The following is a 17,613-nucleotide window of genomic DNA, read 5'->3' as shown; positions in this document are numbered from 1 at the left end:
CTTATTAGATCATTCTCATGATAACAAACTGCCTATTGGCTTCTGTCTCGGGTTCTTCGGCCGACGTTCATCTAATGATTTTTCTGACGTTTCGCCAGCACGAGTGGCTGGCATTGTCAAAGCTTCACCCTCCATTGCCGGTGGTGAACTGGAGCCAAGCTCGCGGGCGCAGACTATATGTACCTGGCGCGCCAACGTCCGAGGGCTTCTCCGCGGTCATTTCCGGTGCGGTTCTCCTCTTGCTACCTGCGACGGTCGTTCGCTGCAGTACGGGAAGCCAGGATCCGTTGACCTTAAGGCTTTCCTCTTTCTTGTTCAAACTGTTCGCGTGTTTTTGTATTTCTACAGCTTCTCTGAACAAGCACGTGTGATAGTGGTTCTCTACAGCCAGAACTTCCGTGTCGGCGAATTTTATTTCATGGTCGGTCTCATTCAGTGTGTGTTCTGCCACGGCCGATTTCTCCACCTGCCCCAACCTGCAATGTCGCTTATGCTCCTTGATCCTGGTGTTAATGGATCGTTCAGTCATCCCGACATAAACTTTTCCACATGTGCATGGTATGCGGTATATTCCCGACATTGCAAGTGGGTCTCTTTTCTCCTTCGCCGATCTAAGACACTCTTTGATCTTCCTTGTCGGTTTGAAGATCGTCTTTACGCCATGTTTGCGCAATATACGGCCAATTCTGTCCGTCACTCTGGGAATGTATGGCAGAAAGGCCGTACCCGACATTTCTTTTTCTGGTTCCTTACTTCGCCGAGTGTTTGGCTCAGTTACACTTCTAATATAATTTGTGGAGTACCCATTGCTCCTCAGGACTGTTTCCAGGTGTTGCATTTCTCGTTTGAGGTGTTGCGGCTCACATATTCGTCCTGCTCTCGTTACGAGCGTACTAATCATGCCCCTTTTCTGGCTCGGGTGGTGGTTTGACAGTTTGTGCAGGTATCGGTCCGTGTGAGTCGGTTTTCGATACACGCTGTGTCCCAGGTTTTCGCCGTCCCTTGTGACCAGCACATCTAGAAATGGCAGTTTCTTGTCCTTTTCTACTTCCATGGTAAATGTTATGGCATGGAGGCTGTTCAAGTGTCTTAGGAAGTCACCGAGCTGTTCTTCACCATGGCTCCACACCACGAAAGTATCATCGACGTACCTGTACCACACCTTAGGTTTGCAAATGGCCGAGTCCAGTGCCTGTGCTTCGAATTGTTCCATGAAGAAGTTGGCCACCACTGGACTGAGAGGACTACCCATGGCGACGCCTTCCAGCTGTTTGTAGAAGTCGCCATTCCACGTGAAATAGCTCGTGGTGAGACATGCATGGAAGAGCTTTCTGATGTCTAGCGGGAAAATGGAACCGATGTGCTCCAGAGCGTCACTGAGTGGCACTTTCGTAAATAACGAAACAACATCAAAGCTGACCAGGATGTCGTTTGGTGCAAGTTTCAGTTTCTTCAGCTTCTCAATGAAATGTCCTGAGTCCTTAATGTATGTGTCGGTCTTCCCCACGTGTGGTTGGAGCAGAGAGGCCAAGTGTTTTGCCAGCTTATATGTCGGTGATCCAGGAGCGCTAACGATCGGTCTCAGTGGAACGTTGTTCTTATGGATCTTGGGTAATCCATACAGCCGAGGTGGTAGAGCTTCTGTGTTGCGCAGGTTTCTCTGTATGTCCGCTGGCAGAGAAGACGCCTTGATCAATCGATTCGTATTCCGTGTGATACGTTGCGTCGGATCTGCGCTTAGTTTTCGGTACGTCGTCGGATCTAATAGGTCTCGGATCTTTTGCTCATAATCTTCGGTCTTCATTACGACGGTCGCATTCCCCTTATCGGCAGGCAGTACCAATATACTCTTGTCGGCGTTGAGATTCTTAATGGCTTGTACCTCTTCTTTCTTCAGGTTGCAAGCTGGCGGTTTTGCTAGGCGCAGTATCCTGGCTGTTTCCGTGCGTATTTCCTCTGCCCTTTCACAAGGAAGGGCACAAATGGCTGCTTCAGTGTTGGCAATGATGTCCTCCATAGGTATGGTTCTCGGGATGACAGCGAAATTCCTAAGACACTTGAACAGCCTCCATGCCAACATAACATTTACCATGGAAGTAGAAAAGGACAAGAAACTGCCATTTCTAGATGTGCTGGTCACAAGGGACGGCGAAAACCTGGGACACAGCGTGTATCGAAAACCGACTCACACGGACCGATACCTGCACAAACTGTCAAACCACCACCCGAGCCAGAAAAGGGGCATGATTAGTACGCTCGTAACGAGAGCAGGACGAATATGTGAGCCGCAACACCTCAAACGAGAAATGCAATACCTGGAAACAGTCCTGAGGAGCAATGGGTACTCCACAAATTATATTAGAAGTGTAACTGAGCCAAACACTCGGCGAAGTAAGGAACCAGAAAAAGAAATGTCGGGTACGGCCTTTCTGCCATACATTCCCAGAGTGACGGACAGAATTGGCCGTATATTGCGCAAACATGGCGTAAAGACGATCTTCAAACCGACAAGGAAGATCAAAGAGTGTCTTAGATCGGCGAAGGAGAAAAGAGACCCACTTTCAATGTCGGGAATATACCGCATACCATGCACATGCGGAAAAGTTTATGTCGGGATGACTGGACGATCCATTAACACCAGGATCAAGGAGCATAAGCGACATTGCAGGTTGGGGCAGGTGGAGAAATCGGCCGTGGCAGAACACGCACTGAATGAGACCGACCACGTAATAAAATTTGCCGACACGGAAGTTCTGGCTGTAGAGAACCACTATCACACGCGCTTGTTCAGAGAAGCTGTAGAAATACAAAAACACGCGAACAGTTTGAACAAGAAAGAGGAAAGCCTTAAGGTCAACGGATCCTGGCTTCCCGTACTGCAGCGAACGACCGTCGCAGGTAGCAAGAGGAGAACCGCACCGGAAATGACCGCGGAGAAGCCCTCGGACGTTGGCGCGCCAGGTACATATAGTCTGCGCCCGCGAGCTCGGCTCCAGTTCACCACCGGCAATGGAGGGTGAAGCTTTGACAATGCCAGCCACTCGTGCTGGCGAAACTTCAGAAATATCATTAGATGAACGTCGGCCGAAGAACCCGAGACAGAAGCCAATAGGCAGTTTGTCAACAAGTGGCCACGAAAACCTCAAGAATTTTGTATTCTCATGATAAACCATACAGCATCCTATTTTCTATAAATTTTCTTGAGTCGATCAGTATATTGATAGTAAATGTGGCCATTTTTTTGCTGTAAATTGCTTCTGGTTATATCAGATTCTGTAGAAACATATCAGAATATTTTCAATAAAACAATTTTAAGTTATTTTGAATGTGGAATATTTATAAGCATAAAGTATTGCAGCAATGTTCCGTAAGGTAGACCACAATGTATGCCAACTGTTGAGAATCTGTTGCAGCAATCTGTCTTGGTGATTGTTCTAAGTAAATTAGTAGCACTGTCTGTAGCATCACCCACCTGAGAATTTGGTGGGATGTATACAGTTACCATATATTCAAGGTCTGGAAGAGAATATACAGCCACTGTGTATTGAAGGTTTGGGAAACAATCTGTTAAAGAGATTTCCTGCAGTTTATAACTGACCATAACTTAACTAAACCAACATAGCACTGCACATATTTTTAGGAACTTTATAAAGTTTAACTGATATTAAAGATGAATGTGGGACTGACAGCATATATTTTCTAGCTGTTGTTCCATTTTTTTCCATGCTGTGCTGCAGGAAGTGAAGAAGAGTGGAAAATGCTATGTTTCACAGCTGCTATTTAAGTTAAAAAGTAGCCTACAATAGTTTTGTCTGTTAACGTAAAATGCAGTACCATATCTCTAATAACAGAGCCATTAGGGAATCCTGAGAACAACCCAGTAATTTGTGCATGTCTAGAATTTATGAGCAATGACATTAAAAGTGTAGCACCATGCAATATTTGTTGAGACTCTGTATAGTTACCAGAAGCTCCAAACCATTTAGCTAACAATACAGCTCCTTAATTTTTTTCCCCCACCATTGGAAGACGTGTAAACATAACTCTGTCTTCAATGAAATATGTCAAAAACTTTTAGTGCACTAGATGATGCAACTTAGCTCATAATTAATCCTTGCTTGTAAAGGTCGTGTGTTCATGAACCAGATCTATCCGAATTGTTCAGAACACAGATGTACTACACTCCATGATAAAGTAATTTGGTAACAGTCTCGCTGCCACTAAAGTAACTGGTTGTTTCTTTGTATGATTTTTCAGGCGATGGAAGAGTTAAAAAAAGTATTTGTGCCAGAGTTAGCACATAGAACATATCTCCCATTGCTAAGATTCCTTGGTGAATCAGTTATGGCACAGTCTCTGAAGAACGAGGAATTTATTAGAAGTCTGTGTTCTCAGGCTGAACAGGAGAGTCAGCAACAGGCATCCCCTATGGGAAGTGAGTAGTCACTTTGAATAATCCTAATAAGATGCAAGCTGTGAATAGAGTGATACCTCTTAATGCTCTCCTTACCATTAGAATAAAAGTTTTTTTGTGATTTTTCAGTTGTGGAAGACACAAGATGCTCATCTGACCGGTTGTCTCCAAGTGGGACACAGGTGGCAGAGAGGACTTCAACTGGTAGCTTTGGGAGTAATGTTGAAGTTGTTGGCAATAGAATTGATTTACAGGTATGTTCCTCGGACTACATGTAGTAGTAACAAAATTGTTTGTATAAAAATAAATGTACAGGATTATTCATAAATGTTTTTAGAGTTTCAGAAAATAAGTGTAGGAAAACTACAAGACACACAGAAAAATTGCATTAGGCAATAGAGAAAAGTAGGTTTCAAATGCAACTTGTAGGTATTCATTGTGGCTGTGCTTAGAGATGAAATCAAGTGACCTCAAAGGCTTCTGAAAAAGAGAAAAATCCTATTTAGTAGCATGTTCTATGCAATTCTGCAAAATTTTATATGCTCATGGACATCTGAATGAGAGACACTGTCCTGTTGCAAAATTAAAATCATCACTGTCATGCTATGGTTGTGTCATTCTCTCAGAATAGTCAAATACATAATATTAGTAACAGTTCTCTCTATGAAGGATGAGAGTGGAGTACAAGACACATTCACTTTAGTGAGCTGGGAAATTGTGAAATATTTTCTTGAGGTTTTCAATTGCCTCAGTGTTTACATTATGACAATTCTCATTGTGGCACATGAAACATAACTTCTGTTGAAAATTGTGCCAAATTGAACATAAAGCATGTAATCTTGAGGACTTATCAGCTAGACCAACTGCACTTAATACAGTTTGTTATGATTTGTGCTGAATGTGTCAGACCATTGGCAGTGGTATTAGCAATTTATGGCTAATGTGTTTTGTCACTTTTCTTGGGCTTGTGACTGTTTACTGCATATGTTCCATGAATAGTTTTGTCAGTTGAAGTTTCTGTTTAATATGTGATGCCTAATCTCCACTAAAGCATCATAACTGACTCAGGCTTAGCAAACTACAGGACACAAAATGTACTTCTAGCTCACACATACATGTCATGGGAGTATTGATAGTACTATGTATTTATACACGGCATAAACTATGAATCAAAACTTGGTGTGATTCTCTGTTGAATGGCATATGTCTATGTTGTCAAGCTGTTATGTATAAGTAATAATAATAATAATAATAGAAATAATTATGTCAACACAATTCAAAAAACCCAACAAGAAACTGTATACTTGGAAGTCGCCCAACACAATGTTGGGTGAATTCCAGATAGACCATGTGGCCATCTCCAAGAGTAACACAGCAGAAATTCTGATTGTGAAAACGAGAAGAGGATTGTTTGACTCAGACCACCATCTTCTACAGATAAAGACCAGATTACAGCCCAATAGAAAAAAGCCAAAACTAAACAAAGTGCTGAGAGCAGACCCCGAATACATAAAACTCAACAAGGAAAACATCTTACAGGAAATTAATCAGACAAACACCACAAACTGGACAGAACTTTTGGACGTCCTCAAATCCACAATGAAATTGGGTCAACCCCCGAGAAGGAGAAAACACAGGTGGTGGAATATAATATGTGACCAAGCAATAGAAGAAAGGACCAAAGCCTGGAAAAACTTCAATAGTCACAAAACATCAGAAAAATGGCAACAATTTCTAGTAATCCGAAAACAAACATCGAAAACTATTCGGAGCGAAAAAAGAAATTATGACAAACGGCGACTAGATGAGATAGAACAAGACTTTAAGAAGAACACCACCAGGAATTTTTATAAGACGTTTAAAGAACATATTGCAGGATACCAGCCACCCAATCTTTGCTTCAAGAAACCGGATGGTTCACTAGAAACTAACACGAAGAATAATTGCCAAATCCTCGCAGACTATTTCAACAAACTTTTCAACTGCGAAAGACCTACAGAGGACATTCACTACGAGACGTCCACACCAAATCCTGACGCTAAACCGCCAACCATCAACGAAATAGTAGAAATTATCAAGACACTGAAAAACAATAGAGCCCCAGGAGAAGATGGAATTATTGCAGAACTGTGGAAACTAAATGATGAAAGATTAACAGGAAAAATTCACAAAATCATATTAAACATTTTGGAAACAGAACAGATCCCATCTGAATGGAAATGCGCACTCATCCATCCACTCCACAAAAAAGGGGACAAAACTGAACCAAATAATTACAGGGGTATCTCACTCGTACCGGTCACATATAAAATCCTATCAAAAGTTCTCATGAATAGATTAGAAGCACAAGCTGACCCACAAATAGGAGAATACCAGGCTGGTTTTCTCAAGGGACGATCATGCATAGAGCAGATCTGGAATCTGAAAATGATTCTCCAGATGAGAAACACCCGAAACACAGTGGTTACTTTTGTAGATTTTAAAAAGGCCTACGACTCAATAGACAGAGTAGTGCTCTGCAAGACGCTGGAAGAATTCAGCATTGACAGAAAGACAAGAGCAATCATTCGGGAAACATTAACTGACACAGTCTCCAAGGTTAAATTTATGGGGGATATCTCGGAACCATTTGTAATCCAAACTGGAGTGCGACAGGGTGACGGACTTTCACCATTACTCTTTAATATCATTCTTGAAAAAATCATCAGGGTATGGGAAAAAGAAGTCAAAGGAATCCAAATTGGCATCAGAAAAGATAATAGATTCAATGTGAAGTGTTTAGCTTTTGCAGATGACCTTGCAATCCTCACAAATAATAGAAAAGAAGCCACTAATGCCATAGAGAAGTTACACGAAATTGCACAAAGAACTGGCCTGCAAATCTCATATGAGAAAACCCAGTACATAGAAAGAGTGCCACAAGACAAATTGCCTATTGTGACAACCCATGGGAAAATCGTACAAGTACCACATTTTAAGTACCTGGGAGAAATCATCCAACCATCAGGGATCAACCTAAAGGCCAATGAGGAAAGAATAAAAAAACTACAGAAAGCATATAAACTCACGTGGAACTATTATAACAAAAAGTCCATATCCATTAACGCAAAATTGAGGCACTACAACACTGCCGTACTTCTGGAGGCACTGTATGCATCTGAAACAACACAAATAGGTGGGCAAACTAACATCAAAGAAATAGAGAAACAAGAAAGGAAATTCTCAGGAAAATTTTTGGCCCGATACAAGAGCAAGGAATCTGGAAGAAGAGACCAACATCAGAATTATATAAATACACAGACAAGATTACGGATACAATAAGGAAAAGAAGAATGCAGTTCTACGGACATATCCACAGGATGAATGAAAACAGAATTTCAAAGCGAATTCTTAAAGTCATCAACTCAGGCAGGGGAAATACAAAATGGATAAAAGAAGTTGAAGAGGACCTCAGACAAGCACGCATAACAGTAAATGATGCAGAGAATAGAACTGAATTCAGGAACATCATCAACAAACATAAATTTGACACCACAACACAGAAGAGACCAGGATGCAAATGGACAGTGGAGCAAAAGAAACAACACAGTGAACACATGAAGAAAATTTGGGCTCAGAAAAAACATAAACAATCAATCATCATAAAGGAATTCAAGTTCAAACGCTCTCTTAAATGGGAATAATCGAAAATAATAATAATAATAATAATAATAATAATAATATACTGACATTAGACCATTCTTGCATAGACTGCCAAGTAACCCACAAGTCGAAACAACAATAAAAACTATCAACACAATCAAACACAACAAAATAAATGAAAACACAACTATGGAAGAGTTACAACTACTGGTTTATATAGGAGCACTCACTACACTACATATACACACTAGACAGAGATCAGAACCAACCAACACACAGAAGAAACCCACAAAACCAGCATGGCAACACAGGCTACAGATCAGAATAGAAAAACTGAGAAAAGACATCGGACAGCTAACACAATTTATAAGAAATGAAATCTCGGAAAAAAAACGAAAAAGGTTAGGTAAAATCTCACAACAAGAAGCGACAGAGCAATTAGACGAAAAGAAGCAGAAATTACAAGCATTAGCCAAACGACTCAGAAGATACAAAAAAAAGTGAAAATAGAAGGAAACAAAACCAAACATTCAACACAAACCAAAAGAAATTTTACCAGACAATAGATAACACACACATTAAAATAAACAATCCACCAAACATAACAGACATGGAACACTTCTGGAGCAACATATGGTCTAACCCGGTACAACATAACAGGCATGCATGGTGGATACAAGCAGAAACAGACACATACAAGATGATACCACAAATGCCTGAAGTGATAATTTTGCAACATGAAGTCACCCAAGCAATTAATTCTACTCACAATTGGAAAGCCCCTGGAAATGATAAAATAGCAAATTTCTGGTTAAAGAAGTTCACCTCAACACATTCACATCTAACTAAATTATTTAACAGTTACATTGCAGACCCATACACATTCCCTGATACACTTACACATGGAATAACTTATCTGAAACCTAAAGATCAAGCAGACACAGCGAACCCAGCTAAATATCGCCCCATAACATGCCTACCAACAATATACAAAATATTAACTTCAATCATTAAACAGAAATTAATGACACATACAACACAGAACAAAATTATAAATGAAGAACAAAAAGGCTGTTGCAAAGGAGCACGAGGATGTAAAGAGCAACTGATAATAGATGCAGAGGTGACATATCAAGCTAAAACTAAACAAAGGTCGCTACACTACGCATACATTGATTACCAAAAAGTTTTTGATAGTGTACCCCACTCATGGTTACTACAAATATTGGAAATATACAAAGTAGATCCTAAATTGATACAGTTCCTAAACATAGTAATGAAAAATTGGAAAACCACACTTAATATCCAAACAAATTCAAATAATATCACATCACAGCCAATACAGATTAAGCGTGGAATATACCAAGGAGACTCATTAAGTCCTTTCTGGTTCTGCCTTGCTCTGAACCCACTATCCAACATGCTAAATAATACAAATTATGGATACAATATTACTGGAACATACCCACACAAAATCACACATTTGCTATACATGGATGATCTAAAACTACTGGCAGCAACAAATCAACAACTCAACCAATTACTAAAGATAACAGAAGTATTCAGCAATGATATAAGTATGGCTTTTGGAACAGACAAATGTAAGAAAAATAGCATAGTCAAGGGAAAACACACTAAACAAGAAGATTACATATTGGATAACAACAGCGACTGCATAGAAGCGATGGAAAAAACGGATGCCTATAAATATCTAGGATACAGACAAAAAATAGGAATAGATAATACAAATATTAAAGAAGAACTAAAAGAAAAATATAGACAAAGACTAACAAAAATACTGAAAACAGAATTGACAGCAAGAAACAAGACCAAAGCTATAAATACTTATGCCATACCAATATTGACCTACTCATTTGGAGTAGTGAAATGGAGTAACACAGACCTAGAAGCACTCAATACACTTACACGCTCACAATGCCACAAATATAGAATACATCACATACATTCAGCAACAGAAAGATTCACATTAAGCAGAAAGGAAGGAGGAAGGGGATTTATCGAGATAAAAAACCTATATTATGGACAGGTAGACAATTTAAGAAAATTCTTTATAGAACGAGCAGAAACTAGCAAAATACACAAAGCAATCACTCATATAAATACATCGGCTACACCACTACAATTTCATAACCACCTCTACAACCCTTTAGACCACATAACATCAACAGATACGAAGAAAGTAAATTGGAAAAAGAAAACACTTCATGACAAGCACCCGTATCATCTAACACAGCCACACATCGATCAAGACGCATCCAACACATGGCTAAGAAAAGGCAATATATACAGTGAGACAGAAGGATTCATGATTGCAATACAGGATCAAACAATAAACACCAGGTATTACAGCAAACATATTATTAAAGATCCCAATACCACAACAGATAAATGCAGACTTTGTAAACAACAAATAGAAACAGTAGATCACATCACAAGCGGATGTACAATACTAGCAAATACAGAATACCCCAGAAGACATGACAATGTCGCAAAAATAATACATCAACAGCTTGCCTTACAACATGAACTTTTAAAACAACAAGTTCCGACATACAAGTATGCACCACAAAATGTACTGGAGAATGATGAATACAAATTATACTGGAACAGAACCATTATAACAGATAAAACAACGCCACATAACAAACCTGACATCATACTCACCAATAAAAAGAAGAAATTAACACAACTAATCGAAATATCCATACCCAATACAACAAATATACAAAAGAAAACAGGAGAAAAAATTGAAAAATACATCCAACTGGCTGAGGAAGTCAAAGACATGTGGCATCAGGATAAAGTTGACATCATACCAATTATACTATCAACTACAGGAGTCATACCACACAATATCCACCAGTACATCAATGCAATACAGCTACATCCAAACATATATATACAACTACAGAAATCCGTAATTATTGATACATGTTCAATTACCCGAAAGTTCCTAAATGCAATGTAACACATACCGTACAGTTAATAGGAAGTGACGCTTGATCAAGGTCCGCGTCACTTTCCATTCTCAACCAGACTTAACATCTGAGAAAGTAAAGAAATAATAATAATAATAGAAACAAGAGTTGGATTACACCAGCTATTAAAAATCTCTTGCAAACATAAAAGAATACTCCACATGTTATGTAAACAAAGTAGTGACTCCCCCCAACTAACAGAATACTATAAAAACTACACATGTACCCTAAGAAGAGTGATAAGACAAGCAGAAAGGACGCAGAATGATGAGTACATTGACAAATCCAGCAATAAAGTAAAAGCAATGTGGAATATCATAAAAAAGGAAAGAGGAGAAATGAAAGCTTCACACACGAACATAGAAATCAAACTCAACAATGAATCTATATCTAATCCCGAAGTTGTGGTGAACTATTTCAACAATTTCTTTACGAGCACAGCTGAAAAATTGGTCCAAAATAATCCTAACACAAATTACCAACCAGCAAACCAAAAATATAACACATGTGCAGAGTCAATTTTCATTACCAAAGTCACTGAAAATGATGTTGCAAAAGCCCTCATAGAGTTAAAAAATTCATATTCAGCTGGAATTGATGGTATCCCAGCAGCTGTAATCAAAAATTGTGAACACACACAATTGCTGAACCATTAACTGACCTCTGTGACTGTTCTTTCCAGGCAGGTATCTTCCCTGAAGCTCTGAAACTTTCTAAAGTAATTCCTGTCTTCAAAAAAGGTGATAATAAAGATATGAATAACTACAGGCCTATCTCAATCTCATCCTGCTTTTCTAAAGTTTTTGAAAAAATAATGTACAAAAAAATGATGGACTTCATTGAAAAAACAGATTTACTAAGTTAAGCTCAACATGGGTTCAGAAGCAACAAATCTACTGAAGGTGCAGTATATGATTGCATAAATACACTATTAGATAGAAAACAACCAATAACAGGCATATTTCTGGATCTGTCAAAGGCTTTTGACACTGTTGACCACAAAATATTAGTGGAAAAATTAGAACACTATGGTATCAGAGGAATTGCAAACAACTGGATTGCTACATTCCTAACCAATCGGATGCAGAGAGTCAGCATGAAATATACTAATAGACAAAGCAACTCAATAACCGAAATACTATCAAGTAATAAAACTGTAAAGCTAGGTGTTCCACAGGGCTCAGTATTGGGACCCCTACTTTTCCTCCTGTATATTAATGACTTGAGCCTGAATGTTGACGCACACAAAACAATAATATTTGCTGATGACACAACTGTACTCCTCAAAGGGGAGAATACAGAGGCTGTGCAAAAAGCTGTGAACTTGGCCACTGAACAACTCAGCAACTGGCCTAAAATCAACAGATTAACTATCAACACCAAAAAGACAGCTTCCATGAACTTTCACACAACACAAAAAGCAAATTCCTCTCAGCCATTTGTCACTGTAAATAACCAGTCAATAGCTACCGACACTCTTTTCAAATTCCTGGGTCTGTGGGTTCAAGATAACTTGAAATGGAATACACATACAGGAAAGGTAAATGCCAGGATTTGTACTGGCTGTTATGCATTGAGTGTACTGAAAACATTTGCTAGTCTGAAAACATTAACCAGTGTGTACTACGCTTACATACACGCCCACCTAAAATATGGTGCAATATTCTGGGGAAATTCTCCAACTACTCTGAGCACATTCAGAATCCAGAAGAGAACAATGATTATTACTGGGAGCAAACCCAGAGACTCCTGCAAACCAATCTTCATAAAGTTGGAAATCCTTACACTGCCTTGCCTCTACATTCTTGAGACTCTAAAATTTTTCAGAAACCACGTAGTGCCAACTGACACCAGAGTCGTAAAAAATAATGAAATACATGAACACAACACCAGGAAAAATGCAAACCTGCATGTTATACGTACAAACACTCAACTATGTAAAAAGGGAGCTTTCCACATGGGCCTCCAACTGTTCAACAATCTTCCCACTAGTATTAAGTCCATCGAAGACAACATAAAATTTAGCAAAGCCGTGAAGTCATATTTGTTGTGTCACTGTTTTTACTCTGTAAATGAATACTTAGAACAGTAATCTTGTGTTTGTGTTAAATTGAAAACATTGAGCAATATAATACATTAGGATACTATAGGCCTATGTTAATATATGTTAACAATGTTAAATGATATTTTCCGACATCTGCAACACACTGTGTACCATCAGATCACATGGAATAAATAAATAAATAAATGTTATAAACTCTTTTAGGCACATTTAAGTATGCCCAAATTTAGTCTCACTACATAGACTGTTATCATAGTAATAATATCAAGATGAGATTCCTTTAACAAAACTGTAAAAGTATCAGGATACAGAATGGCTGGTCAACGCTTTCTTGCAGAAAGTGAAATTCAGTACTACCAATAGACACAAATAAAAGTAAAGAAACTATTTTCATTTTCAGAACTGTCAGTTTCTTACTAAGGGAGGGAAGATGCACAGGCTGGTGAAGGATAGATAGGAGAGCCGGTCACTTTGGCTCCAGATTTACCTATTGTGAGGATGAGGACATGCAAAGATGAAAAGGGGGGGGGGGGGGATATTACAGTAAGAATTCAAATACAGCATCTTGTAATTTCTGTACTAGGTTCATTCCAGAAATAGTAGGACACAAGAGAAATAAATAACAACAATAATAATAATAATAATGATAGTAATAATAATAATAATAATAATGTTAGATAATGTTAGATAATAATGTTAGATATAGAAGAAAAATTTCAGTTGACATATATAGAATACAAAGACACAAATACAGACATTAGACCATTCTTGCATAGACCACCAAATAGCCCACAAGTCGAAACAACAATAAAAACTATCAACACAATCATACACAACAAAATAAATGAATACACAACTATGGAAGAGTTACAACTACTGGTTTATGTAGGAGCACTCACTACACTAAGTATACACACTAGGCAGAGATCAGAACCAACCAACACACAGAAGAAACCCACAAAACCAGCATGGCAACACAGGCTACAGATCAGAATAGAAAAACTGAGAAAAGACATCGGACAGTTAACACAATTTATAAGAAATGAAATATCAGACAAAAAACGAAAAAGGTTAGGTAAAATCTCACAACAAGAAGCAATAGAGCAATTAGATGAAAAGAAGCAAAAATTACAAGCTTTGGCGAAACGACTTAGAAGATAAAAAAAAAGTGAAAATAGAAGGAAACAAAACCAAACATTCAACACAAACCAAAAGAAATTTTACCAAACAATAGATAACACACACATAAAAATAGACAATCCACCAAACATAAGAGACATGGAACACTTCTGGAGCAGCATATGGTCAAACCCGGTACAACATAACAGGCATGCACGGTGGATACAAGCAGAAACAGATACATACAAGATGATACCACAAATGCCTGAAGTGATAATTTTGCAACATGAAGTCACCCGACCAATTAATTCTACGCACAATTGGAAAGCCCCTGGAAATGATAAAATAGCAAATTTCTGGCTAAAGAAGTTCACCTCAACACATTCACATCTAACTAAATTATTTAACAGTTACATTGCAGACCCATACATATTCCCTGATACACTTACACATGGAATAACTTATCTGAAACCTAAAGATCAAGCAGACACAGCAAACCCAGCTAAATATCGCCCCATAACATGCCTACCAACAATCTACAAAATATTAACTTCAATCATTAAACAGAAATTAATGACACATACAACACAGAACAAAATTATAAATGAAGAACAAAAAGGCTGTTGCAAAGGAGCACGAGGATGTAAAGAGCAACTGATAATAGATGCAGAGGTGACATATCAAGCTAAAACTAAACAAAGGTCTCTACACTACGCATACATTGATTACCAAAAAGCTTTTGATAGTGTACCCCACTCATGGTTACTACAAATATTGGAAATATACAAAGTAGATCCTAAATTGATACAGTTCCTAAACATAGTAATGAAAAACTGGAAAACCACACTTAATATCCAAACAAATTCAGATAATATCACATCACAGCCAATACAGATTAAGCGTGGAATATACCAAGGAGACTCATTAAGTCCTTTCTGGTTCTGCCTTGCTCTGAACCCACTATCCAACATGCTAAATAATACAAATTATGGATACAATATTACTGGAACATACCCACACAAAATCACACATTTGCTATACATGGATGATCTAAAACTACTGGCAGCAACAAATCAACAACTCAACCAATTACTAAAGATAACAGAAGTATTCAGCAATGATATAAGTATGGCGTTTGGAACAGACAAATGTAAGAAAAATAGCATAGTCAAGGGAAAACACACTAAACAAGAAGATTACATATTGGATAACCACAGCGACTGCATAGAAGCGATGGAAAAAACAGATGTCTATAAATATCTAGGATACAGACAAAAAATAGGAATAGATAATACAAAGATTAAAGAAGAACTAAAAGAAAAATATAGACAAAGACTAACAAAAATACTGAAAACAGAATTGACAGCAAGAAACAAGACAAAAGCTATAAATACTTATGCCATACCAATATTGACCTACTCATTTGGAGTAGTGAAATGGAGTAACACAGACCTAGAAGCACTCAATACACTTACACGATCACAATCCCACAAATATAGAATACATCACATACATTCAGCAACAGAAAGATTCACATTAAGCAGAAAGGAAGGAGGAAGGGGATTTATCGACATAAAAAACCTACACTATGGACAGGTAGACAATTTAAGAAAATTCTTTCTAGAACGAGTAGAAACTAGCAAAATACACAAGGCAATCACTCATATAAATACATCGGCTACACCACTGCAACTTCATAACCACTTCTACAACCCTTTAGATCACATAACATCAACAAATACGAAGAAAGTAAATTGGAAAAAGAAAACACTACATGGCAAGCACCCGTATCATCTAACACAGCCACACATCGATCAAGACGCATCCAACACATGGCTAAGAAAAGGCAATATATACAGTGAGACAGAAGGATTCATGATTGCAATACAGGATCAAACAATAAACACCAGGTATTACAGCAAGCATATTATTAAAGATCCCAATACCACAACAGATAAATGCAGACTTTGTAAACAACAAGTAGAAACAGTAGATCACATCACAAGCGGATGTACAATACTAGCAAATACAGAATACCCCAGAAGACATGACAATGTCGCAAAAATAATACATCAACAGCTTGCCTTACAACATAAACTTATAAAACAACACGTTCCTACATACAAGTATGCACCACAAAATGTACTGGAGAATGATGAATACAAATTATACTGGAACAGAACCATTATAACAGATAAAACAACGCCACATAACAAACCTGACATCATACTCACCAATAAAAAGAAGAAATTAACACAATTAATCGAAATATCCATACCCAATACAACAAATATACAAAAGAAAACAGGAGAAAAAATTGAAAAATACATCCAACTGGCTGAGGAAGTCAAAGACATGTGGCATCAGGATAAAGTTGACATCATACCAATTATACTATCAACTACAGGAGTCATACCACACAATATCCACCAATACATCAATGCAATACAGCTACATCCAAACATATGTATACAATTACAGAAATCCGTAATTATTGATACATGTTCAATTACCCGAAAGTTCCTAAATGCAATATAACGTGTACCGTACAGCAAAAAGGAAGTGACGCTTGATAAAGGTCCGCGTCACTCCATTCCTCACCAGACTTAACGTCTGAGAAAGTAAAGATAATAATAATAATAAGGCGACGAAAAGAACAAACCACTAATAGGGCTAACCCCCCTTTTAGTGTGATTAGTTGGTTCAGGACAGAACTAAAGAAGCCTCGGACAAGTGCCGTCATGGTCGGGGACGACGCTTGAACCCTATGCCCGCCCACAATGGTAACGACACTGCTAGCCAACTGGAAAATGATTTAAATCCAAATAGAGGTATTTTGCAGGATATGCTTCCTGCAACCACCCTAGAAGGAAAACAAAGACAGAGGATGAGATGGTCAGATGAAGTTAATCGACACCTCATGTTCTGTTATTACCAAGCAACAAACCTAGGAACCAACACAACTGGATACATATCACAAGTATACAAAACATTTATTACCAGATACCCAGAATTAAAATTTTTAACAGAACAACGACTGGCTGATCAGATCCGTGTAATAATCAGAAATAACAGGATACCCCAGTCAGAATTAGAAAACATCAAGCAACAAGTACAATAAATACTGGAACAAAATAATGTGCAGTCAGAAGAAGAAGAAAATACAGTAATGGACTCAAACATCCCAGAGCAAACAAACAAAGAACAACACGCACCAATTAAACAATCAGAGGAAAACGAAATCTTAAGACTACCACCAGAACAAGCACAAATAGAACACGAAGTGACACAGATGTTAGATATAGAAGAAAAATTTCAGCTAACATATATAGAATACAAAGACACAAATACAGACATTAGACCATTCTTGCATAGAC

At 38.1% G+C, this 17,613-nt stretch overlaps 1 protein-coding gene across 1 annotated transcript in view; it reads left to right on the top strand.

Moving 5' to 3' along the window:
* The window catches only part of LOC126198939 (WD repeat-containing protein 81-like), a 302,041-nt gene that overhangs the window by 227,588 nt on the left and 56,840 nt on the right, over positions 1-17,613 (top strand). The window contains exons 17-18 of the mRNA XM_049935579.1: positions 4,258-4,435; positions 4,544-4,668. Coding sequence (XP_049791536.1) covers positions 4,258-4,435; positions 4,544-4,668 — 303 coding nt within the window. The remainder of the gene's footprint in view (positions 1-4,257; positions 4,436-4,543; positions 4,669-17,613) is intronic.

This window comes from Schistocerca nitens, chromosome 8, assembly GCF_023898315.1.
Source record: "Schistocerca nitens isolate TAMUIC-IGC-003100 chromosome 8, iqSchNite1.1, whole genome shotgun sequence".
Taxonomy (NCBI): Eukaryota; Metazoa; Arthropoda; class Insecta; order Orthoptera; family Acrididae; genus Schistocerca; species Schistocerca nitens.
Note: the sequence above shows the minus strand (reverse complement) of the source record. Positions and strands in the feature narration are given on the sequence as shown.